This window comes from Chanodichthys erythropterus, chromosome 18, assembly GCF_024489055.1.
Source record: "Chanodichthys erythropterus isolate Z2021 chromosome 18, ASM2448905v1, whole genome shotgun sequence".
Classification (NCBI taxonomy): Eukaryota; Metazoa; Chordata; class Actinopteri; order Cypriniformes; family Xenocyprididae; genus Chanodichthys; species Chanodichthys erythropterus.
This window is the reverse complement of record NC_090238.1, coordinates 19,631,330-19,659,191: the sequence shown is the minus strand read 5'-3', so window position 1 is coordinate 19,659,191 and position 27,862 is coordinate 19,631,330. Positions and strand designations below refer to the sequence as shown.

Below are 27,862 nucleotides of genomic sequence, written 5' to 3'. Positions count from 1 at the left end.
CGCGTTAAACTCACAGTTCCCGTTCCTCACAGTGTCTTCCAGACCCAATGCGAGTTCCCATTCAAAAGGGAACTAAGCAGCAGCATAATTATTAAAATGAAAAACCATCAGAGCTGTCACAGGGAATCCTGGGAGTGTCAGTTTATGGCTTTTCACTGTAAATTATAACAGTATTTTACTGTAAAATTAATGAAATATCCTGTTAGATTTATTACAGTTTTCCCATAGCAAGATTGGTTAAAAGAACTTACTTTTAACTAATTAACAGGTATTTATTAATTAATATTAATCAACAGGTATTTATTAATTAATTTACTGTAGCAGTCTTCTAAAGTTAAAATTATGTTGACTCTATGCACCTATTAAAAATATTCAAAAAGATTGTTTAATGCACTTTAACTAGCAAGTTATCCACAGGCAGAATTGTATACTACAGTGATGTTCAGTGGAAAACACATTAAGAGCACCATGCATTTAGGTGAGCCCTTGAGTAAGTTGAAAAAGAAAAAAAAGAACAAATAAAGTGAATAGGTATTTCAGGTAGAAAATATTTACTGTGTGGAAACAATTAAGGTGAATGTTTAACCATCAGATCGAGAGCTCAGTTAACAACAGAGCAGCATGCCTGTGTGTGTGTGTGTGTGTGTGTGTGTGTGTGTGTGTGTCTGTGTGTGTGTCTGAGTGAGAGAGAGAATGGTAAATGTGATAAAATTTAAGATTTCACTAGCTTTTGCAATCCCAGACTAATAGTGATACACATCAGCTGGCTCAAGAGAGAGAGAGAGAGATGTCTGCAAACACGCACACACTTACAAACTCTCTCTTTCCCCAGGGTGAGAGGCTGTGTGTTGGACAGATCGGATCTTACAGAAACTTACCTTTGTCTGAGTGGCTGGCGGATCTTATGTCTGATGAAGACACACATACACACACCTGGTTGCTCATGGGAACACTCGTAGCGTTGCACAGCTCCAAACAATACTTGTTTGTTTCTCTTCTGATCTGGTTACCTAAGGTAACAATGACATGAAATTTTTATGAACGATATGTTTATCTTTTGCTTCTCTAGTAGCCATGCTTCACAATCTTCACAACACTTTTGTGTAAATAATAGGACTGTCAATCGATTAAAACACTGAATCGATTTAATTATATTAAGCTGACCAAGATATTGTGAAGATATTTGAAAACATTACTGTGGCAAATGAAAACACTGAATAGATACAGGCTCAATTAAAATAGGCTGCACTCCACAGGAGCTTCTTTTTTCACAATCTTACACCATGGGTGTCAGGTTTGAAATTATGGAATTCTGTTGTGAGATAAAATTCAAATTAAGATGAGCTAGATATAACAAGAAATACAGTTAAACACTGTAGAAAAAAATCTGTAGAAAAACGGATAGTGCCCTGGCTAAAAATTACCTGTGCATTTATGTTTACATTTAATTTTACATATCCTTCAGCCCTAAAATAGAACACAATAATATGCATAATCAAAATACTGGAAATGCCTTTCACCTTAAAAAATGGTGAGAGGTGAATGATTCAGTGCAAAGTAGGACCTACGAACTTTGTGACCTTGAGCATTGCTTCATGGGAATTGTGCCTGCAAATAATAAACCATGTTGTATATCGCTAAAGGTTGAGTAATTTAACATGTCTCTTGTACAGGGTTTGGGATTTTGAGGTATAACAGATCAAATGCCATTTTGGGCCCACAGCGACTTCTGAAAGCACACTTCTGTTTTTTTTAAATAAAAGCACATTTGACTTTAGCTAAAGTGACTATCAACACAGGAACACACTTATACACAGATACAGACTGTGTTATACTAGAGGTATGACTTTACACAATGTGTCATTTACATTTATTTAAAAGAAAGTGTTAACTTTTGGAGATAAGTGTTGATTATCTCTAGCATCTACCACCTCTGTCCAGACTGTGTGTGTGTGTGTGTGTGTGTGTGTGTGTGTGTGTGTGTGTGTGTGTGTGTGTGTGTGTGTGTGTGTGTGTGTGTGTGTGTGTGTGTGTGTGTTGACTTTGGGCTCCAATGCTTTTCTATCACCACAGCAGCCGGTCACCCGGGCGTGTCATCTTACTAACTCGGGTTTCCTGTGCAGAGGTGAAATATGAACACCCTGGAATCCCTCCCCTTCAGAAAGGCCCGAGACACACCTGCATACACGTAAATACTCAGTCTTCCCCAACAATTCACTGATGAAATTAATTGTCGTATGACAACTTAATAAAGGCTTTTCTGTTTGAGTTGTCTTACAAATTGAGGATGGAAGAATAAATTATATTAAGGTGTACCTTCACATGTAACATCCAATCATATCGGGATGTGCGTTGAACTATCAGGGAAAAAACTCTGGTAACGGATAGGGTGGAATTCAAGCAGGTTAATATTAAAAGATGGAATGTTGTCAGACCAGTTCTCTATTATTTCTCTATAAACACTGGGAGTGTGGAGATAGAAACCAACTGGGAAAAATACTTTCCTGGTAATATACTTTTCTTCAGCACACACAGAAAGACTAAAGCATAATTATTTATATAATGTAATATAATGTACATAACTTTTTAAATTTAAGATTATGTATTTGTATTGTGAAAATATAATAGACAGGTGTTCATTTTGTCCTTGTATTTAATGTCAGAAGTAGACTTGTGCCGATATTCGGTAATGCGATAAATCGCGATAATGAATATGCACGATATTGTAATCGTCGGCACTTCAGAATACCGTAAATAATAATTTATTATCAATTATTAATTTTTTATAAGGCAATTAAGAATACTTTACCCATCAATCGTATATAAAATGCACAACACCGCTGTATTTTGCGTCAAAAGGACACGCGCTCAGATGTAAACAATCCCAACGTGCACGAGAAGCACATGGCGGAACCAGTGAAGGAGACGAGCTGAATGAAACTGCGCGTTCACTCTCTGACAGCAGAGGGCGCTGATGGAACAGCAGCGTGCAGCGGTTACCACGGAAACCGTGCAAACAAAGTAACTGCGCTAGTGAAGTTTTTAAAATGCTTCAAACAGCCATTCATTTTTTTGTAATCTCAGTGTTGTTCATCACAGCACCAAATACTGAATGCTTAAAAAAGACTTAAAAGAATATTTATTTTCAAACCTGAACATTTTTTATATTTTAATCTGAACTACAACATGCCCTAATGATTAGAAATGTTCTGATTATTTGTTATTGTTCAGTAAAACTTTGAAAACATACAGCTTCATTAGTTAACATGTTAATTCATGAATTCATCACTAAACTGACAATAAAAATACTTATAAAGTATTCATTATTATTAATTCATGTTAATTTCTTAGTTACTATTTAATAACATTACTAAAATCAAAATAACTTATTTAATGGACCTGAGATAAAACTAACAATGATCAGTTGTGTTTCTAAACTAACATTAACAAAAAATAACACTTTCTGTAACAAATGTAGCTATTGCTTAATCTTAGTTAATGCATTAAATAGAGTAAAGTGTTATCTGTTGTTCTTTATAGCCTTCTTTTGCATTTTAATCTGTTTGAAAATTTCAGTCAGAGTTGTTTTTGTTTTATTACAAAAAGAGCTCTTAAACCAGTTAAACTATGACAAAAATGGTTTTGCAACTTATTTTAATATCGTGATAATACCGTATACCGTGATAAAAGCTTCATCAATTAATCGCAACATGAAAATTTGATACCGTCACATGCCTAGTCAGAAGCTTGCTTTGAGGAGTTTGAAAGATAAAAAAAAAAAAAAACTTGATATTTTGAAGAATGTTTCAACTGTTTTTGCTTTAGATGTTCCACAGACAAAAGTAAGTCATACAAGATTAGAATAACATGAGGGTGAGTAAATGGTGACAGCATTTTCATTTTTGTGTAAACTATTCCTTAAAGCACAATTAGAGCATTCTAACATTAGCATGTTGCTAAGCTAACAACATTAAATACACAGCACACATAAATATTGGTTAAATGATCACATTTTAGATAACTATTTTTATAAATTCAACTATTTTGTAAGATTTTTCCCTGAGCTTGTTGCAATGCTTTCTGAGATTGCCTCATTCAGTGTGTATCTTAAAGGTCAGCATAATTTAAAAAAGTATCTTAAAGATTAGCATAATAAAGTTATCTACCTTTTTGAACAGTCTTCGCATCAGAAGTTTGCCTATGACACCTTAAAATGCTCCTTCTGTAGGCAGCACACTAGTTTTTGGAGCAGTTTACTGCAGAATCAATCAAAGTCTCAAGGAGTAGGCCTAACCAACTAAAAATAAAGTAATTAATGTAGCTAAAAGCTAATGTAGTTAACATTTACATTAGCTAAAAAGCTCATTTTCTATCAGCTGCTCTGATTGAAATTATATCATAAAAAAACATTCATGTAATTTCCTACTTGTGTTAGTAGTTTGTAATGTTAATCAGTAGCTTGCCTGCAGTTTAGCTACTGATTGTAAATTATAAGTAGTTTTGTAGTTTTATTGATCAGCCTCTACTTGGATATTGGGGAAATATGTCCACTCATTGTCTATGGTGGTTGCAGAACTATTTGTGAATACATTCAGAAACATGTTACGTGTGAGCAGCTGACTTATATAATACAGTATAAGACTAAACTCTCAGTTGGCATGCAAGACACCTCTTCCCATCAGTGATAATACTATAATTTTTTCAGAACAATTAATGCTGATTCATGTCTCCATCTTTGTAAATATCTGACACCACACCTCAGAATGGATGGGTGAGGTGGTGTGTCAGACGCAGAGAGAATGGGAACTAGTTTCTAAGTGTGCAAAATGTTTTATAGGAGTGGCATGTGTTCAAACAGTCTTCTGTTAAAGATGGAGGGGTGTGTACTTAAACCGTGTAGTTATGTGTATGTGTGAGAAACAACAAGAAAAAGAAAAAGGGAGGAGTTGTACTCAGGAGGTGTGGCACTTAAAAATAGGCCACTATTTAAGGTACGGGCAGTCATGGGGTGCTTTACAAATCCATGAAAGAAGGAAAAACTCACTCACTCACACACACACACACACAAACACACACACACTCACAGTATGTTTGGCAAGATTTCCTCATCAACATAACTATGAATAAGCTTTCTGGCCAGGGAGTGAAAGATTAAACTGTTTTATTTGTATTTTTAATATTCAAATGCATTTTAAAATGACCAAAAAAAATACAATTTTAACATTTTCCTTTGATATTGGACACTTATCTTTTGGAGGACCATGTGATAGGTCAGTCTCTAGACTCAGTGCTGGACTCTGCTGATGAGGTCATAGGTGACCTGTGTGATGTCAAAGGCTTGATGTGAGCATTGGGAGGACAGCATAGTTTCTACTGCGATTTTTTGGGAAGGGCTGTATATGATACGAGCACGTTGAGACTCCACTTCTTCGTCCGCCCAGCAGGGAGCGGGCATTTCCGCAGAGTATAATAATTGAAATACACTGCCCATATAAATCCTCGCAAACATCTGCTTTAACACATTGATATCTCTCTGCAATACACAGAAACACATTGTATGCAGACAGCATGAATAAAACACTTTAAACACTTTATGAATAAACATCCTAGTACTGTGGCAATTGTGTCACACACAATCACATACACCTTTACCTTATCGGATCTTCTCAGGTTACTCTCTGATTCGGTCCATGATTTCTGTAAAATTAGGTTCAAGTTTAATACATTTTATAACGTCTACTCCGTATTATAGTCCCATGTATGTGATGGTACAGTTTTGTCCTCAGAAGTTAATTTAACCTTAAAAAAAAAAAAAAAACCTTTGGTTATGTCCTCAACTGGAAAATCAATAAAATAATTTAAATAATAATATATTTTATAGTTACATTTAATATTCCATTTTATTTAAAATTATTAATAATTTAACATACTATTAGTATTAAGTAATAATAATTATTATTAGGGCTGGACGATATATCGCATACGATTGTCACGCGCATTTCGTCAGTAAAGCCGGTTCCCTGATTACGCTAAATCGCCATCACCTGCTTTCAAATGGAGCGGCATTTAATAGAAAGAACCGTAGTTCACTGACAAGCCACGCAATATCGCGTTCATATCACAGATGAATCGCCTTCGATAATGAATGCGATATTGCGTGGCTTGTCAGTGAACTACGGCTCTGTCTATTAAATGGCGCTCTATTTGAAAGCAGGTGATGGCGATTTAGCGGCAATCACGGAACCGGCTTTACTGACGAAATGCGCGTGACAATCGCATGCGATATATCGCCCAGCCCTAATTATTATAAGTAATAATTACTTATTACCAGTGTTGGGGAAAGTTACTTTTAATAGTAATGCCTTAAAATATTGCATTACTTCCTAAAAAAGTAACTAACTGCATTAGTTAAGCTGTGTGTCCACCAGAGCGTTTTTAGCCAGCTGAAAACGCTAGGCGCTCTGCTTAAAACGCCCGTCTGTGAGCGCTTGAGAGCGCTTCTGCAGCGTAGCGTTTTTTTCCGTTGAGACGCTTTGTTGCTATTATACGGAATATCCATGGCACTGTTACTTATAACGGATTTTGACGGTAATTTGTTTCAGGCTAAAGATGTTCACACAATGTGGAATTACTTGCTATGTATGTTCGGAGACCAGCAATATTAATTTCTCACCCATGTTGTTTCTGTTTGTTGATGTCGCAGTACAGCAAGAATGTGACAGTTGGTCGGAGTTGTATTTGTCCCGCCCCTCCTTCACTCTGATTGGACGGCTGGCTAAAAAGTGACAGTGATGAGCGCAGCGTTTTACTCAAAGTTGAACAAACACGCTCAGCGCCTCGTTACGCTCCTGGCATTTAAAAAACGCGGCGCTCCCATTGAAAACAACTGAAAAAGTACGCTCGAAGCTGGAAAAAACGCTTAGGTGGACACACGGCCTTACTTTTTTTATGGAAAGTAATGCATTATGTTACTTTTGAGCTACCCTTTTCTCACCTGGACTAGGCTTGTTTGTTTGTTTGTTTTTTTAATAACAAAAAAAAAGTGCTATTTTTGGCCAATTTAAAGGCCCTTTTAGACTAAAAGTGAAATGTATCAGGTTGACGGAAATGCAAATTTGTGCATGTACAGTAGAGGGCACAGCTCAAACAAACCTTTCAGCTGTGCTGCCTTCTGGTTTGCAGAAGAATAGGATGCAGGAGAAGAAAGTTTAACACTTCTAAAGCCCTGGGTATACTTCGTTTTGAACGCACAGCCTTGCAAAGTATACTTCACTTGACTCGTACGCAATACAGGCGTTCGACGCATGTGCAGTTTTGAGCAATCTTTCACCACGAGTTACAACCCATGTAAATATATTTGTATTCTTTCATGCTAGAGTTGTACAAATGAGGGTATTTTCTAACCTCATCGCACAATCTGTAGTTTATATAGGCCTCCATTGTCGCTGTAGCTTGCATGCGTTCCGGTCTGTTTTGTTTATGCAGGTTTTCTTCAACTACCTTGTAAATCGACATGTGCTTGTGGATAAACTAATTGCTGCAAATAAAATTTAAATGCGCAATTGCAACCTGTGCGTAAAAAATACAGTTTTGATGACGAAATTTGCGTCATGTGCACTGTACTTTACTACTTACTTAAAAATTAAGTCTGTTTATGTAACTCCAGTTCCCTTTCAGTCGGTCACGTTCGACGTACGTCAGTAGTGACCGACGAATTGGGATATCGCTAGAGAGCCCCTATCAGCTTCGAGAGAACTAAAACAAGCCAATGGAATTGGCGTGCGATATTTGCATAATGCGCACCTCCCCTAACAGGTGGATATAAAAAGGGGGGCAGATGCAATCGCACTCTGTCTTTCGCTTCGGAGCCTACCTGGTGTCCTGCGGCTGTTTGAACTTCAAGCCTCTGAAGAAGTTTCGGCGCTTGTGTTGGTGTGATGACGCCTGCAGCGAGGTCGCGAGTTGGAGTGAGCCGGGTGGAAACATCCAATGTTTTCCCAGCGTTCCGCTGTAATTCCACTGGTTGGTCTGCGATTTGGTCTGGTTCCTCCTGTGTTTTTCTAAACACGTCGTGACGCTCCCTGTGTGTCTCGACACAAAAGAGCTGAAGTTTCCCCTTCTAAAAGAGCTTCACAGACAGACACTGCGTCTTTTTCAAGATGTCATTCTGTCTGTGCGTTTCTGGAGGCGGTCGTTTCCTATCCTCTCTGACGGCCACGATCACTTTCTCTCATGTCTGCTTAGCGTGCTGAGACTGTGTTTGTGGGTGGTCATATTTTCTTATGGAAATATGTCCACGTCGGCGCGTTGTTTGCTCGCCTTTCTCGTAAGGGCTTGAGCGCTCAGCGCGCCGTGTGCCGTCGAATTGCCGGCTGACAGCGCGCGTTGCCACGGCAACCCTGCGCGCTGTCTGGCGCTCTAGATGCACGGTCGAGACTCGGCTGCCTTTAATGAGGTGGAGTCCCCTCACTTATTCCCCGATCTAGTTATTTTTCTGAATCAGAAAAGTGCTACTTTGGTTAATAAGCCTGGGTGACCAGAGGATCACAGTGGGGCAATACCCGCCGACTCATTCTCCGTGGGCCCCCCACTCCTCTAGTGCATCGCAAACATGTTGTGACTATGTTCGTGGGTGGATCATGTTTAGATACATGGCCACGTCGGTGCCCAGGGTGCCGTGTGTCGTCCAGTTGGGCGGCCACGTTCACTGTCCAACATGGCTGGTAGCTTCTGCATGTGTTGCTGGTCCTCCTTAAAATTAAATATGGAGGACCTAACATCTTAGTCAGGGCTCCAGCAGAGGATCAGATGTCGACTGCTACATTGGAGAGAGTATTGTTGGGCTCTGAACATGAAGATGAGGCTGAGCGTCCCACGGTTGTGGCGTGCTCATGCCGAATCGGATTCAGACTTGGCAACCATGCTTTCCCGGGCCCCTGGGGGTGTCGTGCGACGCGTACTCGCCTTGCCGCGCCCCTGGCTTAGCCCGGATGTGCATGAAAAAACTTGGCAGTTTGTGGCCTTTTTTGGCGTTAATATGGAACGCCAAGAGGGTCATAATCTGCACTACAAGTTTTTTCTCTCACTACCCCCTAGGGTGGGGTGGCAGTGCTACGGGCACACCACCTCTGCCCTGCATGAGTCTTGGCCCCTGGCAAGTCTGCAGTAGGTCAAAGCACTCATTGCATGTGGGTAGTTCTGAGTCGGGGTTGAGCTACGCAGGATGCAAATCAAAGCGCAGGCCCCTGGCCAGACAATGTCCACCATGGTGGTCCAGAAACACCCCTGGCGAGTCTTGCTGGGATGTGCCGTCGTCAAAGTGTGCTTTCTCGATGCGCTCATCTCACAAACTGGCCTTGAACCCAGCCCGCTCAACCCGCAGTCACCTGACTAGCGGGAGACGGTCCTGGAGATATGGCGACCTGGAGCTGACGTAAACGGTTCTTTCTCCCCGGAGGAGGGCCGGGTGGAGAATTGGTCTGTTCCGCCGCTGGCTCTCCGGAGTCCAGCGGTACCCACTAAGAACTGTTTTCCGATCCTCTACGTCCCAAGAGTGTGGCTGGCGATGTGCAGCGCCCCGCGTTGCTACTCCCAGCCCCCTCTCACCTCGCCAGCAGGTGTCAGTGTGTTGGTGCAGGCCGCGCCCCGTGTGCCGTCTCCCATACGCACTGCTACCTCGCAGAGTCTGATCACACTCTGGGCCGCTACCACGCCGCCCGAGTCGGGTCCCCGTACTCTGGTTCGCTGCCCCACCCCCGGTACGTCTGTGGTGCGTTTGGTTCTGCTGGCTCGGTGTCTGGAGGCCTGGTTAGTGCCCCCAGCCCGTTCCGCTGGCTCATGCGTACTATCAGACTCGGCTATGCGATTCATTTCGCCCGGTGTCCTCCGGCGTCCAGGGGTGTCCACTTCACTTAGGTGTCGTTGAACATTGCACCTGTTCTCCGAGTGGAGATTGCTGTCCTCCTGGCGAGGGATACAATCGAGCCGGTCCCTCCAGCCGATTTGAAGTCAGGTTCAGCCCTACTTCATTGTACCCTAAAGGGCGGTGGGCTATGGCCAATCCTGGATCTGCGCGTCTTGAACCGGTACCTTCAGGCTGCCGTTTAAGGTGCTCATGCAGAAGCGCATTTTCAAGTGCGTCCGTCCCGGGGTTTGGTTTGCAGCATTCGACCTGAAGGATGCATACTTTCATGTCTCGATTCTGCGCTCGGGTCGAGCATGTCAGTACAAACTCCTACCCTTCGGGCTGGCCCTGTCGCTCCACGCCTTACACGGTTGCGGAGGTGGCCATTGTTCCCCTCAAGGAACAGGGCGTTCGCATTCTCGACTGCCTCGACGACTGGTTGTTCCTGGCCAGCTCGCGAAGCAGTTGTGCGTACACAGGGAGATGGTTTAGCTCACCTCAGCCTGTTGGGTCTTTGGGTCAGCTGGGACAAGAGCAAACTCGCCCCCGGGCAGAGGATCTCTTTTCTCAGTCTCGAGCTAGACTCGGTCGCCTGGATTGTGCGCCTCTCTGAGGAGCGCGTCCAGTCGGTGTTGAACTGCCTGAGTTCGCTCAAGCGCAGGATGGCGGCCCCACTGAAAGACTTCAGAGGCTCCTGGGGCATGTGGCATCTGCAGCCGCGTTTCGCCGCTCAGGTTGCTCCATATGAGGCCGCTTCAACACCGGCTCCGCGACTGGGTCCCGAGATGGCCATGGCAGCGCAGCACGCTCAGTGTCCTCGTGACACGGAGCTGCCGCCCTACCCTCATCCGGTGGTCGGACCCTTTGTTCCTGCGGGCGGGAGTACCCCTTGGACGCTGTGGTCCACACAGATGCCTCTACCACCGGATGGGGGGCCATGTACAACGGGCATGCGGTTCGGGTCTTGGACGGGGCCTCGACTGCATTGGCATATCAATTGCCTCGAGTTGCTAGCAGTATGTCTTGCACTGGGCCGCTTCAAGGAGCTGCTGTCAGACAAGCATGTACTGGTCCGCTCGGACAAGCACGGCGGCCGTTGCGTACATCAACCATCAGGCTGGTCTACGCTCCCGTCGCATATCGCAACTCGCCTGCCATCTCTTGCTATGGAGTCAGAAGCATCTGAGGTCGCTTCAGGCCACTCATGTCCCAGGTGTGCTTAACCGTGCAGCCTACGAGCTCTTACGGCAGCCTCCACTTGCGGGCAAGTGGCGGCTCCATCCCCAGGCGGTCCAGCTGATCTGGCACTACTTCGGCGAGGCCCAGGTAGTCCTGTTGCCTCCCCAGGAACTGCCCTCGGCCAGTGGTTTTCCCTGACCGGCGAGTCGCTCGGCACGGATACCCTGGCACTCAGCTGGCCCCGGGGCCTACGCAATATGCGTTTTCCCCCAGTGAGCCTTCTCGCACAGCTCCTGTGCTAGGTCAGGGAGGATGAGGAGCAGGTCTTGTTAGTGGCTCCATATTGGTCACTCGGACCCGGGTTTCGGACCTAATGCTCCTCACGACAGCCCCTCCTTGGCCGATTCCTCTGAGGAAGGACCTCCTGACTCAGAGATGGGGCTTCCTATGGCACCCGCGTCCCGACCTGTGGAACCTCCACGTGTGGTCCCTGGACGGGATGCGGAGGTTCTGGGTGATCTCCCGCAGGCGGTCGTAGACACCATCACTTCCGCTAGAGCTCCTTCACGAGGAGCCTCTATGCGTTGAAGTCGAACCTTTTCGTTGAATGGTGCTCCTCTCGCAAGACGAGAGGACCCCCGATCTTGCTCGGTCAGATCTGTGCTTTCCTTCCTGCAAGAGGGCTTGGAGCGAAGGCTGTCTCCCTCCACCCTCAAGGTGTATGTTGCCGCTTCGCTGCACATCTCCATGCAGTTGATGGCAAGCCCTGGGGAAACACGGTCTGACCATCAGGTTCCTGAGGGGGGCGAGGGGACTGATTCCTCCTTGCCCACCCTCCTTACCCTCTAGGGATCTCACCTTAGTTCTTAGCTAACTTCGGCGTCATCCCTTGAGCCTTTGCAATTAATCGAGTTAAAAGTACTGTCTCTTAGACCGTCCTCCTGGTTGTATTGGCCTCATGTTAAGAGGGTAGGGGACCTGCACGCATTTTCGGTCGACGAATCGTGCCTGGAATTTGGGCCTGGGGATTCTCACGTCTTCCTGAGACCCCGGCCTGGATATCTGCCCAAGGTTCCTACCACTCCCTTCAGAGATCAGGTAGTGAACCTGCAAGCGCTGCCTTCGGAGGAGGCAGACCCAGCCCTAGCTTAGCTCTTTCCAGTTCACGCCCTGCGTGTTTACGTGGATAGAACTTGAAGCTTAGGACCTCAGATCAGCTCTTTGTCTGTTACGGAGACCAGCAGAAGGGAAAGGCTGTCTCCAAGCAGAGGATGGCCCACTGGTTAGTGGATGCCATCGCCCTGGCTTATGTTCCCAGGGCGTGCCTTGCCCGTTCGGGTTGAGAACCCACTCCACCTGAGTGGCCTCTTCCTGGGCGCTGGCTCATGGCGCCTCGCTGACAGATTGTAGAGCTGTGGGCTGGGCGACACCCAACACGTTTGCTAGGGTTTTTAGCTTACGTGTAAGCTGGTTCTTCCCGTGTACTCGCTTCCACCAGCCGGTAGACGCGTTGAACCTGTGCTTGTGTCGGCTTGCAATGCCACTCCCGCCCCCTGGGCAGGATATGTGCATCTGTTGACTCCAGTCGTGTTCCCCGTTCGGTGAACCCTGTCGAGTTCCTCCACCTCCACCTTCGGCTCGGGCATTGCGGAGTGTCTGATGCCAGACCAACATCCATCTTCGATGTTGTCTGTTGGTTGGGTTCCATATGTTGCAATCCCTCTACGTGAGTGATTCCATATGTGTATTGTCCACGGTTACTCCCTACGGTGAGCCCGTGTCTTTCCCTTAGCAGAGCTTCTGCTTTCTCCTGTCAGATGAGTCTCCCCCTACTCAGGTGGAGCCATCCCAGGGACTCATATGCGTTCTGCCCTGCGGGCCAGTCCATATGTTTTCCATGTAAATTCCTTCCCCTCTGGGTAGGTAGTGGTTCCGCAGCGTTCCTTACGGGTTCGCTTCCCCAGTGTAGTCTAGTTTACTTAGTGGGTATATCGGAACAGCAGTAGACTTCCCGGCGTAAGCTCGCCCCCTTCTCCGTCCCCTTGGTGCGACGGGCGGCTAGAGCCTGCGCTGGGCACTGGAAGGGGTTTCGTAACTGTGGCGTTTTAGTTGGGATCCCAATTCGTCGGTCACTACTGACGTACGTCGAACGTGACCGACTGAAAGGGAACGTCTCGGTTACGTATGTAACCCTCGTTCCCTGAAGGAGGGAACGGAGACGTACGTCCCGTCGCCACAGTTTCTGTACCCTCGCTGCAGTGCGGACACCGGTTGTCTCCTCAGCGAAAAACAGAGTGCGATTGCATCTGCCCCCCTTTTTATATCCACCTGTTAGGGGAGGTGCGCATTATGCAAATATCGCACGCCAATTCCATTGGCTTGTTTTAGTTCTCTCGAAGCTGATAGGGGCTCTCTAGCGATATCCCAATTCGTCGGTCACTACTGACGTACGTCTCCGTTCCCTCCTTCAGGGAACGAGGGTTACATACGTAACCGAGACGTTACTTGTAATATGTTACCCCCAACACTGCTTATTACATACTATTGTTTTTAAATAATTTATATTTAGTAATTCTTATTAATTAATATAATTATTATATTTAATGATAATACATATTTAATAATTAATCAATTTAATAATAATATAATGTTTTAATAAATTCTAAAAATGCAAAAAGTTTTCTTTTAAGGATAGGGTTCAAGTTAGACTGTAGTTACTATACTTACATTTACAGTGCCTTGCGAAAGTATTCGGCCCCCTTGAACTTTGCGACCTTTTGCCACATTTCAGGCTTCAAACATAAAGATATAAAACTGTAATTTTTTGTGAAGAATCAACAACAAGTGGGACACAATCATGAAGTGGAACGAAATTTATTGGATATTTCAAACTTTTTTAAAAAATAAAAAACTGAAAAATTGGGCGTGCAAAATTATTCAGCCCCTTTACTTTCAGTGCAGCAAACTCTCTCCAGAAGTTTAGTGAGGATCTCTGAATGATCCAATGTTGACCTAAATGACTAATGATGATAAATAGAATCCACCTGTGTGTAATCAAGTCTCCGTATAAATGCACCTGCACTGTGATAGTCTCAGAGGTCCATTTAAAGCGCAGAGAGCATCATGAAGAACAAGGAACACACCAGGCAGGTCCGAGATACTGTTGTGGAGAAGTTTGAAGCCGGATTTGGATACAAAAAGATTTCCCAAGCTTTAAACATCCCAAGGAGCAGTGCAAGCGATAATATTGAAATGGAATGAGTATCAGACCACTGCAAATCTACCAAGACCTGGCCGTCCCTCTAAACTTTCAGCTCATACAAGGAGAAGACTGATCAGAGATGCAGCCAAGAGGCCCATGATCACTCTGGATGAACTGCAGAGATCTACAGCTGAGGTGGGAGACTCTGTCCATAGGACAACAATCAGTCATATACTGCACAAATCTGGCCTTTATGGAAGAGTGGCAAGAAGAAAGCCATTTCTTAAAGATATCCATAAAAAGTGTCGTTTAATGTTTGCCACAAGCCACCTGGGAGACACACCAAACATGTGGAAGAAGGTGCTCTGGTCAGATGAAACAATGCAAAACGTTATTTTTGGCGTAAAAGCAACACAGCTCATCACCCTGAACACACCATCCCCACTGTCAAACATGGTGGTGGCAGCATCATGGTTTTGGCCTGCTTTTATTCAGCAGGGACAGGGAAGATGGTTAAAATTGATGGGAAGATGGATGGAGCCAAATACAGGACCATTCTGGAAGAAAACCTGATGGAGTCAGCAAAAGACCTGAGACTGGGACTGAGATTTGTCTTCCAACAAGACAATGATCCAAAACATAAAGCAAAATCTACAATGGAATGGTTCAAAAATAAACATATCCAGGTGTTAGAATGGCCAAGTTAAAGTCCAGACCTGAATCCAATCGAGAATCTGTGGAAAGAACTGAAAACTGCTGTTCACAAACGCTCTCCATCCAACCTCACTGAGCTCGAGCTGTTTTGCACGGAGGAATGGGCAAAAATTTCAGTCTCTCGATGTGCAAAACTGATAGAGACATACCCCAAGCGACTTACAGCTGTAATCGCAGCAAAAGGTGGCGCTACAAAGTATTAACTTAAGGGGGCTGAATAATTTTGCACGCCCAATTTTTAAGTTTTTGATTTGTTAAAAAAGTTTGAAATATCCAATAAATTTCGTTCCACTTCATGATTGTGTCCCACTTGTTGTTGATTCTTCACAAAAAATTACAGTTTTATATCTTTATGTTTGAAGCCTGAAATGTGGCAAAAGGTCGCAAAGTTCAAGGGGGCCGAATACTTTCGCAAGGCACTGTATATATATAGAAATGAAAATAAAGGTTTATGGTGTGTTCTCATTTAGTAAATGCTAAGTAAACATGTGTTTATGTGACCAGTCTCACCCTAAACGCATCCATCAGGTCTGGCTGATCTAGAACATCAGGGAAGGAGGCTAGAACTGAGCTGCAGATCAGATCTAGGTTGCAGAACACAAAACCAGGCTAGTTATTTACATTCACTTTTACATTCTTATTTCCATTTATATGTATGTTTTGCATTTACATTTGCTTTCATGCCAGACCCTTTCCTACCCAAAAAAGTGCATATAGTGTTGTGCACAGGAACCTTAGATACATTAGATACACATAAAGACAAAACTACATAAATCCAACGGAATGTGTATGTGTGCGTTACCTGCATTACACATGGTTACTCTGTCCAGTAGAAGAGCATCAGCGAGTATTTGCCTATATGTTGCCAGGAGGTGGACTGTGGACAGACTTCCTACTATAGTGTCTGGCAGCAGACTTATGAAACATTTAGGAAAAGAAATATTAGATACAAGAACATAGTTGCTTTTTCATGAATAATAAAAAATCAATATGGAATCCTACAGTTTGCAATAAAAATCAAAGTATCCATACTACCGTTTGAAAGTTTGGGGTTAGTACAATTTTTTTAAAAGACATTAATACTTAAATTCTGCAAGGATGCATTAAGTTGATCAAAAGTAACAGTAAAGACATTTATAATGTTACAAAAAATTTCTAGTTCAAATAAATGCTGTTCTTTTGACGTTTCTATTAATCAGAAATTCCTGAAAAAAAATGTATTATGGTTTCCACAAAATTATTAAGCAGCACTGTTTTCAACATTGATGATAATATGAAATGTTTCTTGAGCGTCAAATCAGCAAATTAGAATGATTTCTGAAGGATCATGTGACACTGACGACTGGAATCATGGCAGAAGAAAATTCAGTCTTCCAATCACAGGAATAAATTACATTTTAAAATATATTCAAATAGAAAGTTATATTAAAATTGATATTTCACAATATTACTGTTTGTACTGTACTGTATTTTCAATAAAATAAATGCAATCTTGGTGGGCATAAGAGCATCAAAAACATAAAAAATTCTTCTGAACATGAATGTTTACTCTAATGTGAAGGCATTCTTACTTCAGAAGCAGTCTGCTGCGTGTGTTTACTGATTTGATCTTAACAACAAGTTTAGGCATCTTCCTGGACAGCAACATCTGCTGAAACACACCAGTGGGATAACCTGAGGAGAGGAGAGGAGTGTGTGAAAGAGTGTGTGTGACAGAGTGTGTGAGTATTTTTGTGAGAGAATGTTACCTCTCTTGGTAGATGTGGTATCCATATCAGTGTCTCTCTCAAATGGTGTGCCACCATGAATAGTGAGCTCTTGTGTCCTGCACACATGCGTATAGTTTGTGAGCAAGTATGTAATGAAACAATGGAACTATTAATGTGGGTCAATCATATTGTAATAAGTGAATGTGTGTGTACCGTAGAGCAATGGGGGCTCCACTTTCATCAAACAGTTTAAGGAATGCCCAGCCACAGCTGAGATCTCCTCTCTCCCCTGTGGACTGAAACAGAGCACGTACATTTTTACCCCAGCAGAACTTGTTGTTTCAAAACTGTTTGACTTTCTTTCTTCTGTGAAATAAAAATAAGATCTTTTTGAGAAATGTCTCAATGTTTTTTGTCCATACAATGGAAGCCAATGGGCTCCAATGTTGTTTGGTTCCCAAAGTTTAATATTTTATCCCTTTAAAGAGGACCTATTAAGCTTCTTTACACTTTCAACTTTAGTGTGTAATGTTTCTGTTTAGGCATGAAAATGGACTGCAAAGTTACAAAGCACAAAGTCCACTCCAAATTGAGTTATTTTCTATATCAGTAAGCATTGTTTCTGAACTCCTTGAACCACCTCGTTTCTTGTCTTGAGTTTTGTTCTGGTAACATACACATCATAATATCCCCCATTTAAATAATAACTGCCAATGGAATAAGCAAAAAAGGGGCGATTCCTGGTTGAGTTGCATTAGTAGTGTGTTAAAAACTCGCTGTTGTGGTAAGGGGCGTGGCATCTCTAACATTTCAGACTTAAAGCGGTTGCCCAATCACAACTCGTTGGTCCAAACGACCAGTCAGAGTAATGTGCTTTCCAGAAGGAGGGCTTCATAGAGACAGAAACTAAACAGAGTTAATGACAAACTGGGAAGTGTTGCTGCAACAATGTAAAAACTGTGAAAAATGATGTTTTTGAACATTCAAGCATTAAACCTATTCTAGTAGACCCCCAAAACAAAATCAAGACTTTGTAAAAGGGCATAACATGGCCTCTTTAATAGAGATTGTTGTGTGTATTTATGGAAATATTTAAGAGGGTAAGAGATACGAGTTCTTTTGTCTTTCTGAGGTTAGATCAAGTTGGGTGGTACTGCCATATGACTGTTTAAATGATAAGAATGATTCTTGCAATATACTGCTGCTCACATTTCTTATGTAGGTTACACCCAATTCAAACAGAATTCCAAGATCAGGAGATTCAGAGTCACAACGTAGAAAACAGTCTCCATCCAGTAGGCAGGGAAGCATCCCAGTCATCTACAATACACACATACAGGAATAAATACAAAATGACAAACTGTTAGATTACAGAACTGTATTGTACAGTATAACAATTTGATTGAAAAGTTTAATTGAAAAATGAACATGAATTTTAGAATGGTTTTGTATTTGGCTTGTCCTTTTTTTTTACGCAAACTTCACAACCATTTTGTGAATCATCTGTGATTCAATAGAAGCAATAACATCTTACAGTTTGTACAAAGAGTCACGTGATCAATATCACATATTTACTTCTTTACTTACTGACCTAGACGTAGTGCAAAACCTTAAATATGTCTTATTAATTGTAATTTACAACATTTCTTTGTTTCAAAATTGTTAAATCTTTTAAGATTTTAAGGTTTTAACCTTTAATTCCAAATTTCAATTAGATTTTATATAGCATATTTTTTATGTGGCATCAGACTTTTGGACACGCGTCTATGTGTGTTTAAATGTACTTTAGTCTTACCCGTGGAGAAAAACTCCAGGTCTTGGGGCTCTTGGGGTTGTAAGTGGCTCTGACTGTGTGAATGTTACTCAAAACCTGATTTTAAAGTAAACATAACAGGTGGAAAAGAGAGAGAGAGAGAGAGAGAGAGATAGAGACAATAGAACCATGTACACAGCATTTGTCACACGACATCGGTTTACAATAAATGTTGGGAAGACAAAAGGGTTTTGAATGTGCATTATAATTGTTCTGCCATTTACAATGACTTAATTGACTCATTCAGAAACGTCAAAGAAAAGATGAACTGTGCACAGTGAATGTAGGACATTACACAATAATACTCCAATTATTTTCTATAAACATGCACCTCTACAGAATATTTTAAATTCTTGATAAGTAATCAAACAGAATGAACTTTTATGGTGTACAGAAAAAAAATCCAGAGTTGCGAAAGACAAATACTTCCCAGACACCAAGGAATAAAATGATTAAATTGTTTACACTCAAATATGCCATCAAGTATTGTACACTCATGCTTTTGGATTGAAACTGTTTTAATTCAGGCACCCCAGCCATTAATCCCATGATGCATTGTTATTTGTTTTTTTTTTGTTTGTTTCAAATGGTTCCACCCTAATTACTGTTCCACATGAGTAACACATGATGTCAGAATCATTGCTCAAGCTTTTCCATTTGTATGTAAATATCTCTCTTTTAAGATCATAAAGGGGCAATCATTCTGGTTATAGGTCCACCAGTATGTGTGTGTGTGTGTGTGTGTGTTACCTGGGTTCCGTTAAAAGCACAAAGCCGAACGTGCCTGCTGAGCACCTGCAACCCGACCCCGGGGGGTGGGATCATTCTACAACTCCACAGGGTCAGGGTTAAACTCACTCTAGACGGGCGCCCGTGAACCTGGACACAAACACATTCCTTATATTTGTGACCAAAAGTGATGTAGGGTCATTAAAAACAAATATCCCCTTTGACAAGTTTGATTAAACCATCAAAATATGAAGAAGATCTGTTATATTTTTTAAATATGAGGGAAGAACAAAAAAAATCAAATTAGTTAAGGTTTTTATCTGACAAAATTCATTCTTTTAAAAAAGGGCGAACTACAGCTACAGGTCTTATTTTAGGCTTTATTTTTAGCTATGCTACCTTGCCTGTGTCTGGGTCCATATGGAGATCTTTAAAGGAGAGCTGTGATTGGCTAAGCTTGGGCTGAATGAAGTGGCTTGCTCTGTAAGATGTCCCTGATCAACAAACACACATACAAACTGTACAATGTATAATACAAGTATAATAGATTATTATAAAATATGAATTATTACCAGATGTTATAATATAATGTAGTATAAATCACACAAACTGCATTATAGGTAACTAAGCTTCCATTTATAGGTTTTGCAAAATATAGAGACACAGATAGTGACCTTCCTCTAGGAGTCTGGAGAGAGTGGAAGGTCTGAAGCCTGGAGGGATGGCACCCATCGCTGACAGCACATCAGTAGCATCTATCTGCAGACACAACACACAATAATATATTATAAACATGGGTGTATTAATATTTAGGTTATTAAAGGCGGCATAATAATGGAAGTTGCGATAGAATTTTCGGTCCCACTTTATATTAAGTGGCCTTAACTACTATGTACTTACATCAAAAAATAAGTACTTTGTACTTATTGGGTTCATATTGAATTGCAAAACACTTTTGCTGCTATTGAGGTGGGATACGGGTAAGGTTAGGGAAAGCTTTGGTGATAAAGCTAGGTTTAAGGGTGGGGGTAAGGTAAGGGATGGGTCAACAGTGTAATTATTAAATGTAAATACAGAAATTAATTACAGATGTAATTAAATGCAGGTGTTTTTTAAAATATAAGTACAATGTAAAGACATGTATGTACACAATAAGTGCACTGTATTAAATGATTAATTTAAATGTAAGTACATAATAGGGAAGAAAATTCAGTCCCACTTTATATTAAGTGGCCTTAACTACTATGACATAATTATATCTGAGTAAAATGGCTTCTTAAACAAGAAAAAATGTAGTGCATGACTTGATTCTGACATTGGGTATTCATTGGATCGTTGTGTTTGGCTATTGCTGTGATCTCATGTGAGTGACAGGTTGTCCCGCCCCCGTGCTGATAAACACGTCATCAGAGAAAAGGGGAAGTTATTTAATTAAAGATTACCAGGGGAAAATTAATTTAAATAAATGATATGCATCGATAAAATATTTATAATAAATACTGCAATATTCCATTTAAAAAAAAATGTCTATTTTGATTTCATGTTGACTTTAAGGGTGTAATTATCTAAACAGAATATACCTCAGTAACAGCCTTCCGGATTGTGTTCCAGTTGGATGTTTTGCTAGTTGGAAAAGAGATTAAAGCATTTAATAATTTTCTTTAATAATGACTGTATTAACTCAAACTTATGTTTAATTCATTTCAACTGAAACAAAGATATTGTGAGCTATAGTCACTGCTCTTTAATAAAGAAAAAAGCACATTCATGCAACAAAACACAACAGAATGTGAAAACAATGCTGCTATCTAGTGGAGAGAGAGGGAATATCACCTGGACGTTATGTCAGACTCCTCCGGTTCCTCCTCACTCTCCCCATCATCTTCATTCTCTCTCTCACTATCCTGCGGAGAAGACATCTGAAAATGCACAGTTAAAATACATTTACAGATCTACTTCATCCATGTTAATTATCTAAACACAGAGTCTGATTTGCTATCTGATTGCAAACTGTTTTTGAATTAATTGTTAGTTGAATTAATTTGATTTTGATTTCATTTAATTAATTAGAATTTTTATAAAAGTGCACAAGCTACACCAACCCCTGACTGTTCTGGAATATGATTCAGACAAAGTAAAAGTACAATATAAATACACTTAAACTGCATAATGTGAACATTTCAATAAAATCCATAAGACATTATAAATAAATAATATAAGATTTCAAATGCGTTTTTCCTCTAATCTTCATGTCCAAATTTACACTAAATAAACTGACAAAACAAAATGCTGATAAACTTGTTTATATGCATTTAAATATTATCTCACTAAGACATATTATTGGGAGATATATAGCTACAAATGATATTTATATGCATTTCATGGAAGTAGTTATACAAATCTCATTGATTAACATTATAAGCTATCAGAATTGCATCTTATTTTTGGCCATACAATTATCAGCAACTGCACCAAATGCACATATTTGCTACTGAATAAAAATGATTTATTTTTCCCCACCTTGAGTGTGAGCTCCATATTCTCCATATCAGACTATATGAGCCATAAATGCTTGATGTATCAAATATGATAATTATATTATAATTATATGTAATTATGTTATATGTGATATTATACAGACCTTCAGAAAGGTTTTAGGCACCAGGCCCTTCTGACCATTTGAGTTCTGAGCCAGCCACCATCCATCCTTATTCTTAGAGAGAACTTTCAAAACCTCTCCTTTCTGAAACAACACAAAAAAATAAAGACACATTTGTCAGTGCAAGAAAATAACTTATATTCAAGTATTTAACAACTAGAAAAAAGATGCTAAGATTATTACTTGGATGCTGAGGTCCCCTTCTTCTTCTCCTGTAAACGCACTAATAGCAACATAGGAAACAGGTCCCTGTCCTGTGCTAGTTTGACCGATTTCTGTATCCTCGTCATCACTGTCAGCATCATCATCATCATCATCATCATGCACTTCTTCATCTGCATCTTCATCCTCAGAGATCTCATCTTTTTCATCACTATTTTCCTCATCGCTCTCCTGTTCTGTCTGGGAAGAACTAGGTCCGGCCATCCTATGACCAGGAAACATAGACTCTAGTACTGTTTGGAAAAACTTCTCAGAAGCATAAAGGTAGATCTAAATATGGTTTAATGGTTTGTGTAATAGAATGCAAGAAAAGGCTGTAAGTTCTGTTAGAATTAATGGATGAGGTTACATACTCATCATCCGGAGGCTGCAGCTGAAAACCTAGAGACTGTAGACGCTCATGTAAAGTCAACAAACGCTTCTCCTCGTCCCTCTTACACTGGTCATAGTTCCCCACTGGAGCCGGCTCATCTGCCTACACACGAAATAATATTATATATATTATATATATATAAAATATATATTTCTCTAATAAAATAATTTAATAATTATTTATTAAATTACTGTGTGTGATGTAACTCCATGAAATTTATTAAGCACTTCTACTGGAAACACAGATTTATGTATGTATATATATATATATATATATATATATATATACAGAGCTGGGTAGATTACTTACAAATTGTACTGATTCCAAATTAGATGACAAAAATTGTAGTTAATAACGTAATCCATTACATTACATAATTATGGTAATGTAATCTACTTTTTTGATTACTTTTAGATTACTTTTAACTAAACTCATTTATCACATTGATCTGAATAGGATATTCTTGTACCATATTGATTTAAAAATACAAAGAAAAAGAAAATATATTTCATTCTATGTCAACAACATGAAGTGTATTAAATATTACATTAAGTCAGGGTTTCCCAGACTGGGTTTTGTGAGTTTAGCCATTACATAATTAAATCATAAAAATGTAACATTTGAAATAAATTATTTTAAAATAAAAAGCAATCAAAATAAAACACTTAATGAAAAAGATAAAAATATAGATTTTATTTGATCACCTGCATGTCATGTGACCATTATCAGAGAACCGTGAACTTAATTTTGTTATTATTATTTTAATTTTATTATTGGCCTAACTTATTAACTTAAAATTTCAGGAGGTTCAGCTGACAAAAAAAGTTGGGGAATGTCTGCATTGCATGTAAATATAAAATGATGTAAATTTGTACATTTTAATGAGTTTTAATGACAAAAGACTTCCAAAGACATGAATACATGATTAAATGACTCAGTGAGTGATTCATTCAAATAATAATTGAAATGTGTTCATCAGGAGCTGATTAGACATGCAATGCTGCAATGTTGAGAAAACACTTTTTAAAAGTGAAACGATTACTGTAAATCCAGTGATTAACTGCTGTGTGGGTCTCGGTTTTCAGTGATAGTCACATGGTCTGTCTGTGCAATTCCACAAACCTGGAAGACCTTCTGATTATATATAAGCAGTAGACCTTTTTGGAAAGAAAAATTTTAAATATCAAAAAAAAAAAAAAAAGTATTGGGGAAAATCAATGAATTTGGAATAATTTACTGCCATTGAGGGAATAACATGTAATCAATAAAATAGTCTGATTATGAGTATTTTGAAATATAACATTAAATGTCATTTTTGGAATCCGATTATGTAATCCAGATTACATGTAATCAGTTACTACCCAGCACTGTATTATATATTTATATATCAATTGGTGTAAGATGTATTGACAATCCAAGTTCACAAACATGAATAGAGATATTACTTTTGATAATTTCTTCAGAGTATTTATAATTTCATCCACTGCACGTTGTAACTCTTTGCACCTGAAATACAAACAGCATTGCAAATCACCTTGGATATATGTAGAAATCAAAGTAACGTTACTCGTTATTCAACCTAGTTTATGTAAACGTTCAAAAACAACAGATAGAAGTCTTCTGTACCTCTCAAAGGTCTCCGTCCTATCTGACGCGTCTGGTTTGGCAGCCTGCTGCACCAAAGCATCCACCTGCAGGACAGACAATAGTAGACATCTAATGTTAAATCCATAGACTGTAAAAAAAAAAAAAAAAAATCTAATGCGCACTAGCAAACGAACAAACATTCGCTCCGGTCATATCAACCTTTCTCTTGATGTCATCCGTCTCTCGTTGGACCGTCTGAAGTGGTCCTCTCCTTTTCGGAGGCATTTTCTATTTGTCTTCAACACAATATGACAACAAGTTTGATCATACACGATATTTTTAGTGCGAGATTTAAAGAAACATATCACTAGTGCTCAAATCTACTGCAACAAAACGCATCGGCGACGCCATGACAGACGCTCCGGAAAAGTTGCTAGGAAACATTTACATGGCGCTGTTGTTACCTCATCACTGCGCGCGAGAGTCCAGGGAATGCAGGTTGAAATCATCTGAAGACTTATCTGTTAATTTTATTTTTTTATTTTTTTCATATGCATAAAAGAAATTTGACTAGTCTAAACCACGTTTTTAATGTTTTTATACCTAAAAATCAATAAAAACAAATCAAAATCTACTATTTGCTAAAGAGTTCAATATAATTGAAGAGTAAGAAGTCATTCATTTTTTTTTTTTTTTTTTTGGTTGTTATATCTTAAACAAATCCACGATTCATCTGTGATTTGTATGCTGTTTTAATTAAATAGGAGTGGTGACTGATTAAAGTGAGGTAAAGTGAGTATTAAAGCATTTATACATAAAAATAGGATAACAGAAAGCATTTCCCAAGTCGTTTTTGCATGTATATTATTATAAACTCGTTTTGTGATGCAGAAAACAGTACAGTTTCATTATGACAGGACCTCCTGCTTCGACTGTGATTGTCTAATCTGGTAAAACAGGTTTCCTGGAAAAACAAGTGGTGATCACTGCAGAGCCACATGGACGTCGAGGATTGAACATGATATAGTCCAGCTCCACCTCTATGGATATAATGGGTGGAGGGACAGTTACAGTCTATAGTTAGGGTAGGGTTAGGGTGTGGTTGGAATTCCCAGCTCCACCCATTACACCCAAATTACATCAGGAGAGGGAAAGCTCGCTGTACTTCACGCTCCACCCATGGCTCTGCCTAAATAATATAGCCTAGTAAATAATATGCTTACTGAAAATGTCTTCCACATCCCAGGTTTCTTTTAAGACCCACATTTAAATACATAAATCTACAAATGTGACTAAAATATTTTGTTTGTAAAACTTGCAGTGGACTGACAGCTCTGCCATTTAGCTGAAGGAAATGAAGTGAAAGGAAAACTATAGACTTTAACATGCAGTTTCTACATGAACAGCTTCCCTTTAAACTTGAAAATATCAGGGAATTTGAACTGTGTCCAGGTCTTAAAAGTTATGTAATAAAATATTACAAGCTTGTGGAAAAGACATGGAAATTTCTATAGACAATATAAATACGCAAAAATGTCCCAGTAACTTCCCTAAGTCATTTCTTGGTTTGAAGTTCTGTCAGTTCAATGAATAAAGGAAATACAGTTGCTCACTTTTCAGCTTACATTTGTTGGATATGTCTCAAAAGTGAGCTAAATGTGACAATGTGCATATTAGTTTTTATACTGAGTCAACAGTTATTAAAATATATTTCAATTTATTTGAACTGCCACAGACAAGGAGAAAGCACAGACATGGTAACAGTGTGATTTATGGCTTTAACAAAAATTAAGGAACACCTTTAAATACAACATTTAGCTCAGTGTTTAAAGTCCTTGAAAGTTGTATTGCTTTTCTCCAGCCCGTCTTTGATCCCAGGCTTATTCCTGTTGAGCGCTCTGAAGTGCTGCTACAGACTCATTCTGTTTGTGAACTCAAGGCCTTGATGACCAAAGGTACTAGAAAATGAAAGAGCAAACCGGTTACAGCGAACAACGTAAGCCATTTATTCTAAAATTATGAAAGGCGCATGTCTCACCAGGTCGGTTGCGTGATAATTTGTATCTGTCATGACAGGTCTAGCTTCTTCTGTGTTTCTGCGAGTTTGTCCTGCAACCGCTTTTTCCGCCAGTCCAAGAACTTTCTTCGCATTCTGTTTGCCTGCCAGCCTGCGACAAAACCCGCCGCAAATGAAACGACTAAAGCAACCTGTAACGTCCTCTCCGACACATCGGCCATGTTCACCTCCGTTCAGCCACAGTTGCGTTTGGAACGCAGCTGCAGGAGGAAACACGCGTGTGAACGCAATCACGTGACCTGGGGGTAACCTGCTGGGCGAGCGTGACGTCAATTTGTAGGCCAACTAAAGTAGCCTAAGACTACATCGACCACAACGATAAGCGTTGTAGGTCTTGTTCAGAAAACACTTCTGCTCCAAAATACCAAAATACGACACTTTTCACAAAAAAAGAGGAAAAAAAATAGAGAGCGATTGATAACGGCAGTCAGAAGAGAGAAAGATGTTATTTTTACCGTCACACCCTCACAGCAGCGTTAACTAGTAATATAATACAAAGTATAGTCTTATAAATGTAGGCCTACATACGTTTTTAAAAAAATGAAAATATAAAAAACTTTGAAGAATTTACGATATTGATGACCGTTAAAAAGCGTCATGACCGTCTGTGAAAAGGGTCAAAACAAGAAATGTTAGCCACAGAAACCAAAAACCCATTAGAAATTTCAGGAGGTAAATTGTTATTTATCTTCATGAGTTTAAAACGTATATACTAACTAAAAGTTGAATATGTCTGGTATGGAAAGGCATGTTTTATCATTTGACTTTTGTAATGTCTGTGGTCTGAGGAAGGGAGATAATAAGAGACATGGCTACATCAATAGGGTGAACTGCAAAAGTGGACCAGTTTTTGGTAGATAGACTATGTTATGGAGGACTGATAAAAGCAATGCATTCAGCCTTGTTTGTTTTTGTAGTGCCACAACCCCAAAACACATTAAAATAATATTTGATGTAATTTAAAGGTGCCCTAGAATTAAAAATTGAATTTATCTTGGCATAGTTAAATAACAAGAGTTCAGTACATGGAAATGTTATACAGTGAGTCTCAAACACCGTTGTTTCCTCCTTCTTATATAAATCTCATTTGTTTAAAAGCCCTCCGGCGAACAGGCGAATCTCAACATAACACCGACTGTTACGTAACAGTTGGGATCATTAATATGTATGACCCCAGTATTTGCATATGCCAGCCCATGTTCAAGGCTTTAGACAAGGGCAGTCAGTATTAATGTCTGGATCTGTGCACAGCTGAATCATCAGACTAGGTAAGCAAGCAAGAACAACAGCGAAAAATGGCAGATGGAGCAATAATAACTGACATGATCCATGATATCATGATATTTTTAGTGATATTTGTAAATTGTCTTTCTAAATTTTTCGTTAGCATGTTGCTAATGTACTGTTTAATGTGGTTAAAGTTACCATCGTTTCTTACTGTATACACGGAGACAAGAGCCGTCGCTATTTTCATTATTAAACACTTGCAGTCTATAATTCATAAACACAACTTCATTCTTTATAAATCTCTCCAACAGTGTGTAATGTTAGCTTTAGCCACGGAGCACTATCAAACTCATTCAGAATCAAATGTAAACATCCAAATAAATACCATACTTACGCGATTAGACATGCTGCATGACTAACACTTTGTAAAGATCCATTTTGAGGGTTATATTAGCTGTGTTTATTGT

At 40.1% G+C, this 27,862-nt stretch overlaps 2 protein-coding genes across 3 annotated transcripts; both read right to left on the bottom strand.

Annotated features, from left to right (window-relative positions):
- Positions 1 to 24,527, bottom strand: nphp1 (nephronophthisis 1). Of its 2 annotated transcripts, XR_010892500.1 has the most exons (21): positions 24,311 to 24,527; positions 24,131 to 24,195; positions 23,950 to 24,010; positions 22,485 to 22,606; positions 22,093 to 22,336; positions 21,892 to 21,993; positions 21,084 to 21,169; positions 20,831 to 20,873; positions 19,925 to 20,009; positions 19,650 to 19,744; positions 19,272 to 19,400; positions 18,504 to 18,578; positions 17,918 to 18,028; positions 16,922 to 17,004; positions 16,748 to 16,824; positions 16,571 to 16,673; positions 15,802 to 15,914; positions 15,510 to 15,583; positions 5,653 to 5,697; positions 2,107 to 5,533; positions 1 to 1,010 (listed from the first exon to the last, which is right to left on the bottom strand). XR_010892500.1 is itself a non-coding variant. In XM_067366854.1 (20 exons), the coding sequence occupies exons 1-20, from the start codon at positions 24,374 to 24,376 to the stop codon at positions 5,285 to 5,287; spliced, it is 2,028 nt and encodes a 675-aa protein (XP_067222955.1). In that variant the 5' UTR covers positions 24,377 to 24,527; the 3' UTR covers positions 1 to 5,284. The 2 variants fall into 2 exon arrangements, 1 of the variants encoding a protein (XP_067222955.1); XM_067366854.1 differs by having other exon boundaries at positions 1 to 5,533.
- A 1,297-nt stretch (positions 24,528 to 25,824) lies between these two features.
- Positions 25,825 to 26,393, bottom strand: LOC137007059 (mitoregulin-like). Its single transcript, XM_067368340.1, has 2 exons — positions 26,130 to 26,393; positions 25,825 to 26,049 (listed from the first exon to the last, which is right to left on the bottom strand). The coding sequence occupies exon 1, from the start codon at positions 26,327 to 26,329 to the stop codon at positions 26,159 to 26,161; it is 171 nt and encodes a 56-aa protein (XP_067224441.1). The 5' UTR covers positions 26,330 to 26,393; the 3' UTR covers positions 25,825 to 26,049; positions 26,130 to 26,158.
- Between the last annotated feature and the right edge of the window lie 1,469 nt (positions 26,394 to 27,862).

Excerpts from the sequence above, each read along its gene's own strand:
- nphp1 (XM_067366854.1), bottom strand. The coding sequence starts at position 24,376 with ATGCCTCCGAAAAGGAGAGGACCACTTCAGACGGTCCAACGAGAGACG. Across the intron at positions 21,994-22,092 it reads AAGGGGACCTCAGCATCCAA|AAAGGAGAGGTTTTGAAAGT; the intron begins GTAATAATCTTA and ends GTGTTGTTTCAG. Across the intron at positions 20,010-20,830 it reads TCCGGAAGGCTGTTACTGAG|ATAGATGCTACTGATGTGCT; the intron begins GTATATTCTGTT and ends TTGTGTCTGCAG.
- LOC137007059 (XM_067368340.1), bottom strand. The coding sequence starts at position 26,329 with ATGGCCGATGTGTCGGAGAGGACGTTACAGGTTGCTTTAGTCGTTTCA.